We start from the raw sequence: 7,504 nt of genomic DNA, 5'->3' as shown, positions 1-7,504 counted from the left end.
CCCCCCCCCCCCCCCCGGCGGCCCTCCCTCGCGCCCGCCGCTGCGGATTTGTTGATCTCGCCGGCGGCGGCGCTGGCCTGGCTTCCGTCCAGTCCAATAGGTATGGAGCTTGCTCTTCTTATCAGCTTCTGCAGCGAAATTTTTCTTGCTGTTTCAGAAGTATTAGTGCGTTCCTTCACATAGATCTTGCTGGATAAGACGACGCCATCGTATTTAACCAGTCGTAGTTGACTTCATAGATCTTACTGAAATTAAGATGACAATATAACAATCTTAATTAATCTTGGCGATGGGTTGGAGGCAATGAACGATGCACGTAGATTAGTGTGTCCTGAAATTTGGAGCCCTGCCAGTTCCTGTTTCTTTTGCACAAACAGGCAAACTGGTGCTTTCAAAAGACATACAGTAACTCCATAAATCATGCGACTGGACTGATAGTTCCAGTTCCAGTAGACTTAGTTAGTGTAGCAACTCAAATGTATTTAAACCTTTTAGTTCCACTTCTTTTATTCTAGCAATGATTTGACTGAAGCTGCTACAATTGGAGAAATGGCATGGTCATCATTTCTACTTCTTTGGTGTATTTGTGTCATTTGGAGAGCAATTGAATTCTGATAGAAATTGACTGTGGCATGTGAGTGGTTTTCTCTTTTTTACTAAATTATAAAGTTATGATTGTAATTATGGTTCTTATTCAGTATGAATGACACCTACTTCTCTTAGTGACGCATACATATATTGCCAGGTGCTTGCTTTGTCGTGCTGAACTGGGCATTTTGGTAGCTACACTCATAGAGCATCCACAGATGGTGAGCGCCTTGGCAGGAGTGATGACCTCTGTCATCGCCAAGCTCACCGCCCTGCTCGGGGAGGAGTACGCAAAGCTGAAAAGTGTGCACAGGGAGGTGGAGTTCATGAAAGATGAGCTGAGCAGCATGAACGCGCTCCTTCAGAGGCTGGCAGAGGTGGACCGTGATCTTGATGTGCAGACCAAGGAATGGAGGGACCAAGTCCGGGAGATGTCTTATGACATTGAGGATTGCATAGATGACTTTATGAAAAGCCTTGGCCAAACTGACCGTGCTAAGGCAGCAGGGCTTGTACAAAGTGTGGTCCAGCAGCTCAAGGCGCTGAGGGCGCGCCATCAAATATCCAGCCAAATCCAGGAACTCAAGGCACGTGTTGAAGATGCAAGCAAGCGACGTATGAGGTATAAGCTCGATGAGCGCACCTTCGAACCTAGCATCTCAAGGGCCATCGACCCTCGTTTGCCTTCACTCTATGCTGAGCCAGACGGGCTTGTCGGAATTGACAAGCCAAGAAGCGAGCTCATCAAGTGCCTAATGGAGGGGATGGGTGCATCGGTGCAGCAGCAAAAGGTGATATCTATTGTGGGTCCTGGTGGTCTGGGTAAAACTACAGTTGCCAATGAGGTTTTTCGTAAACTGGAAGGCCAGTTCTAATGTCAAGCTTTTGTTTCCTTGTCACAACAACCAGATGTGAGTAAGATCTTAAGAAATATACTCTCTCAAGTCTGCCAGCAAGAGCTTCCTAGCACAGATATACAGGACGAGGGAAAGCTCATTGACACAATAAGAGAAGTTTTAAAGAACAAGAGGTATATTCATGAACTTTTAATGAGGAGTTGGCTGATGGTACTGCATCATTTTTTCTTCAGTATTGATGTTTATTTACTAACTTAGACATTCTACTACATTTTACTGTTGTTTAATTAAATTAAATATAGATGATTTTGTTTCATTTTTAAGCATATGCAGTTCTGAATAGGCTTTGGTTCACAGTTCATGAGGTTATCTTTCTGAATAGTGCTTTGATAAATTCAACTTTTTGTGGTGTGGCCAAACCATTAGGGAAGGGGATAAATGGCTGTCTGTAATAATATAGAAAAGAGAAAAGATTCTGTCCCCATAAACAGTGAATTTCAAAAAACCTGAAGCCCTATATGATCCTCATGATTTACTAACATTTGACGACAAGGAAATATGCCATTTATTTATTTGTTCATATATTTTCCTTATTCATGAGATCTGCAAAACATGCACTTTGCAGGTACTTAGTTGTTATTGATGATATATGGAGTACTCAAGCATGGAAGATTATCAAATGTTCTTTGTTTCTGAATGATCTGGGAAGCAGAATAATGACGACAACACGTAGTATTGATATAGCCAAGTCATGTTGCTCTCGACGCCATGATCGTGTCTATGAAATAATGCCTCTGACGACAGCCAACTCTAAGAGTTTATTTTTTAAACGAATATTTGGCTCAGAAGATATATGTCCTCCTCAATTGGAAGAAGTCTCCTCAGAAATATTAAAAAAGTGTGGTGGTTCACCATTAGCAATTCTTACAATAGCAGGCTTATTGGCTAATAAAGATTGCACAAATGAAGAATGGGAGTGGGTGTATAATTCGATCGGTTCCACACTGGGGAAGGACCCCGGTGTAGAAGAGATGAGAAGGATACTTTCTCTTAGCTATGATGATCTTCCCCACCATTTGAAGACATGTTTACTTTATCTAAGTATATTTCCGGAGGATTATGAGATTGAGAGGGATCGATTAATAAGGAGGTGGATCGCTGAAGGATTCATTGATACAAATGGTGGACGAGATTTGGAGGAAATAGGAGAGTGCTATTTTAATGATCTTATCAATAGAAGTATGCTTCAGCCAGTGGAAATCCAATATGATGGTCAAGTCGTTTCATGCCGAGTGCATGATATGATTCTGGATCTCCTTACATCTAAGTCAATGGAAGAAAACTTTTCCACCTTCTTCCGTAACCAAAATGAGATATTAGTCCTTCAGCATAAGATCCGTAGGCTATCTCTCAGTTATTATGACCATGAGCACATCATGCTTCCATCAACAGCAATCATTTCTCATTGCCGCTCGCTCAGTATTGTCGGGTATGCCGAAAAGATGCCTTCTCTTTCCAAGTTTCGTGTTCTGCGAGTACTTGATATTGAGAATGGCGAGGAGATGGAGAGCAGCTGTTTTGAGCATCTGAGGAAGCTTTTCCAGTTGAAGTATTTGCGACTCCACGTTAGAAGTATTTCTGCACTCCCTGAGCAGTTAGGAGAACTACAGCATTTGAAGACTCTGGATATGGGATGGACAAAGATCACAAAAATGCCCAAAAGCATTGTTCAGCTGCAACATTTGACATGTTTGCGCGTCGGTAATTTGGAATTACCTGAAGGAATTGGGAATCTGCAAGCTCTGCAGGAGCTATCAGATATCAAAGTCAACCGGGACAGCATGGCGTCGTGTTTGCTGGAGCTGGGCAGTCTGACTAAACTGAAAATCCTTGGGCTACGCTGGTCTATTGTCAGTACACACAGTAAGAAAGATACTTTTGTGGATAACTTGGTATCCTCGCTGCGCAAATTGGGCAGATTCAGCCTTCGATCTATATGCATTCGTAGTTATCATGGCTATTCAGTGGAGTTCTTACTGGACTCCTGGTTCCCCTCCCCTCATCTCATGCAAAAGTTTCAGATGGGCACGTACTACAACTTTCCCAGAGTTCCTCCTTGGGTTGCGTCACTGGACAAGCTCACATACCTAGATATCAATATTGATCCAGTAGAAGAGGAAACACTAGAGATCCTTGGAGAGTTACCTGCTTTGCTGTTTCTCTGGCTGATGTCGAAATCAGCTGCTCCCAAACAGCGGCTTATCATAAGCAGCAGCATGTTTGTATGTCTGAGGGAGTTCCACTTCACCTGCTGGAGCAATGGGGAAGGACTGATGTTTGAAGCCGGGGCCATGCCGAGGCTTGAGAAGCTGTGGGTTCCGTTTGACGCAGGCAGCGGTCTTGATTTTGGCATCCAACACCTCTCTTCCCTCAGGCATCTTGCCGTCGAGATCATTTGCATCGGCGCGCCCGCTCGGGACGTTGAGGCGTTGGAGGAGGCCATCAGAGATGCAGCTCATCTCCTCCCGAATCGCCCTGCGGTGGAGTTCCGAACATGGGATGATGAAAAGATGGTGGAGGAGGAGGGGCGAGGCGACACTGAAGAGGAGATCCACGCTAGCGGTTGAAAGTCAGCCTGCAGTATATGTAAATGTTTGAAAGTAAGGCTTTCGGTTTCTTTGGTAGACGGGCTATAGGGATGGCATAACGAAAGCGCGGAACAAAGGTGAACAAGAGGGCTGGAATGTTGGGTCTAGGCAAGGATACAAGTGGGATCTTGTTCGCGGGATTACTAGGTAAACTGGATTTCTGGTTGTGCCAATCTCAGTTTTCTTGTGACAAGACTCCCTCTTCTATCACTCTCATTTATTGTATTCTACTTTTGTTATCCTTCAAAAAAGCAGTGCATTGGCTGGTCTTTCCAGCAGCCGGAAAGAAAAGTTGTTGCTCGATGTCCGCCGCATAAGAGAACTTGAAGATTTGCACAACTCCATGCTAGAAATTTCAGCGGTGGGTGCGCTGCAGATGTTTCATGAGAGTATTCATCATCAGGATAATGACCCATCAGAGAAAAACAGCCTCCAAACTATTCCAGTCGACCTTCTCCTGTTGTTGCAAGAATGTCCAGATGTTCAGGTCCCTGAAGAACCGGCACAAGTTCCTTAAGCAAAGGTCGTAATGGAATTGTTTTTTTTAGAAAAGGGGGATCACCCCCGGCCTCTGCATCAGAATGATGCCTGCAACCCCTTTATTAAGCAAAGTAAATGAAAGGTCCGCGGTCGTAATGGAATGGTAGATCTGTTGATACTGATTTCGAAGTCTGGTAGAAATCACTTATTAGACTGATTCTTTCTGAAGGATGTAACTGTAAATCTGTTGATACTAAGATTTTCTTAAGCATTTCACCCCTTCCTTTGTATGAAACTCCTGTAATTTCGCAGTTTGAATGGCAATAATAATATTTTCTTCCTGAGGTTTGCATATTCTTGTTGTTCCTTTACCAAATGTTGCTCTGGTCTAATTAACTCTTGCGCATTTGCTGATGAACTGTATCTATTCTTCATTGGTTTGACTGCATTGCTGATGAAGCGCCAAGAACCATCTTGACAGGTATGATTGGTTGATTATGTAGCAACTGTATGTTTATTAAATTTAAGATACACTAAGGCCTTGTTTGGTACTAGTGTATTTTAGGGAATTGGTGGGGATTATCCCGGTCAAACCCCTAAATCCCCACATATCCCAAAACACCGTAAAGAAATATAAGAGTGTTTAGAACACTACTTTAGTGATCTAAACGCTCTTATATTTGTTTACAGAGGAAGTACATACGGAGTATAGGTAGTGATCTAAACGCTCTTATATTTGTTTACAGAGGAAGTATATACGGAGTATAGTTTAAAGGTGCATCCATACATGACCCAACTTTATGATATATAAGGAATAGAAGCACACACCAGCAGAAACAAGGAAGAAACAGAGCAGGGCAGTCTTCGTAGCAAACATGGTGGATAACGGCGAAGAATTGAGTGCGAGTGCAGTAATTCCACACAAATGGGATTATTGTGCTGCCATGCGCTGAAGGTAAGAAGCATGCATGTATGAAGGTTCAAGGTTCTGCATGTTTTCACCCTGAGATACTGGAGAAACACATGTTAAGAGGTGGATTCGGGATGCAAGGGGTGTCCCTCCTGAGAACCTGAAAGTGAACCAGAGAGATCAAAAACTGCCGGCAGGACTTTCACCTTCAGGCCTTGTTCGGTTGCGTGTAAATCCGAGTGGATTGAAGGGGTTTGAGGAGGATTTAAACCTCTTCTAAGTCAAAATATGAACCAATCCTTGCCAATCCCCTCCAATCCTCTTGGGGAGAGGATTAACCGAACAAAGCCTCAGCCATACGGCACTTTACACACATGGTCTAGGGTTCTCTGTTAGACCGCATACATTGTAGATGTATCATTGTGAGTGTAATTCATTAGTTGTAGCTGATATACAAACATGGTACAGATACTGGGATCAATTGGACCTAGGAGCCATACCGAAATCCCGACAAAAACCATCTCTTTTTCTCGAAGCCAAGACACAGATTTGCCCGTGGATACTGAAACCCACCCTAACTCCTCTCTCACCTTCACTTTGCATCGCGTTGCAGGAAAGCCTGGTTTGAACTGCTTGTTTGGTCACTATACTCCAGACATCAAAGCTATTGGTCATGTCTCGAATATCCCCTTCACGTATATCATCCCCTTCTCGCTCATCTTGAGCTCCCTCCTCATCTGCTCGACCTGCACATCGTCGCCCCGCACCAGAATCTCGGATACGTTGTTCCCGTCGTCGGACAAGACCATCTTCACCTTGATCTCCTCTTTCCTCGATGCTTTTGTCCAGTAGTACACTCCCCTGGAACATCCATCAAAAACAGACAGACGGTTACTACACCTGTGTCGTAAGTTTCATTTGGGATTTCGGCTAGCAGAGTCGCTCGTAGGGACGTACGCCAAGGGGCTTAAGGTCATAAGCCAGAACCAGTTGTTGCCGCCTTCTGGGACTGCGATCGACAGAACAAGCCCGACGCTCCCCAGGCTAATGACAGTGCAGAAGGTCAGCAGTGCTGCCTGAGCACTGCTTGGTGTCATTGAGCCCTCGAAGCTGTTTGGAAACATAAAGTATCTCAGTTTATGATGCAATCCGACTTAAAAAATAGTATCCATAAGCTTGTGCCAGATTACATCTTACACAGTACATGAACGACATATATAGCTACTATAATAACTAGTCTTATTGTGCAGCAGTTGACCAATAAGGATGAGATATTAGATGGCATCTTCTTTCAAGTGAGCTGACGGCTGTACCATACTTAACTAGCCCTATGAATGTAAATCTAACGCAAAGCGCCCCAAGTAACAAGTATTATTTTGTATGGTTATTACACAATCAATTTGAGTGTTTTAACTCTGAAACACCAAAATACATGTCTACTGTCCAATACTGAAGTGTGCTTTCTGAACAAGTGTGCTTTCAGAACCATAATAATAACGCAAGTAAAGCAGCTGTCACACAATGCTTGCTGAAGTATAATTCGACGGTTCTGTTTTAGACACTTGCAGAGCAATGGAAGACACCGTCGCGCCAAGGCCAAAAGGCGGCGTGCTACTTACGTGATGACCTCGCCGCGGTCGGAGACGGCGAAGCTGTTGCGCGTGAAGAAGGAGAGGATCTCCCCTGCCACCAGGCTCGGCGCCGTCGGCTGCCCTTCCTCCCTGACGAAGGTCTTCTGCACAATCTGTTCAGAGTAGCAGATGACAACAGGTGTCAGTTACCATCATCATCCAAGAACTGAACCAAACAATACATCCATCCAGGAGAAACACATGAACCTTAATCGACAGTATAGAAAAAAGCAGAGGCCATGGATGGAAGCAAGACTGGGGGAGGAGGAAGGGGAGGAACCTTGGACTTGACGGAGCGCTTGATGAGCGACCAGAGCCCCGGCACGGAGAGCACGAAGAGCCCCAGCGAGGTGTAGTAGCTGGCCTGCGAGTACCCCGTCCCCGTCCCCG

At 44.5% G+C, this 7,504-nt stretch overlaps 1 protein-coding gene and 1 pseudogene across 1 annotated transcript; one reads left to right on the top strand and one right to left on the bottom strand.

Moving 5' to 3' along the window:
• Positions 1-11: 11 nt before the first annotated feature.
• On the top strand, positions 12-4,925 carry LOC125531290 (annotated as a pseudogene).
• A 973-nt stretch (positions 4,926-5,898) lies between these two features.
• Positions 5,899-7,493, bottom strand: LOC125531289 (protein COFACTOR ASSEMBLY OF COMPLEX C SUBUNIT B CCB1, chloroplastic; the record flags this gene model as incomplete). The annotated part of the gene is given in 4 exon segments (XM_048695700.1): positions 5,899-6,344; positions 6,441-6,593; positions 7,103-7,227; positions 7,395-7,493. Coding segments are annotated over 4 exon segments (567 nt in total), but the record flags the coding sequence as incomplete, so codon positions are not given.
• Between the last annotated feature and the right edge of the window lie 11 nt (positions 7,494-7,504).

The sequence above is a fragment of the Triticum urartu genome, unplaced genomic scaffold, assembly GCF_003073215.2.
Source record: "Triticum urartu cultivar G1812 unplaced genomic scaffold, Tu2.1 TuUngrouped_contig_6936, whole genome shotgun sequence".
NCBI classification, from domain to species: Eukaryota; Viridiplantae; Streptophyta; class Magnoliopsida; order Poales; family Poaceae; genus Triticum; species Triticum urartu.
Note: the sequence above shows the minus strand (reverse complement) of the source record. Positions and strands in the feature narration are given on the sequence as shown.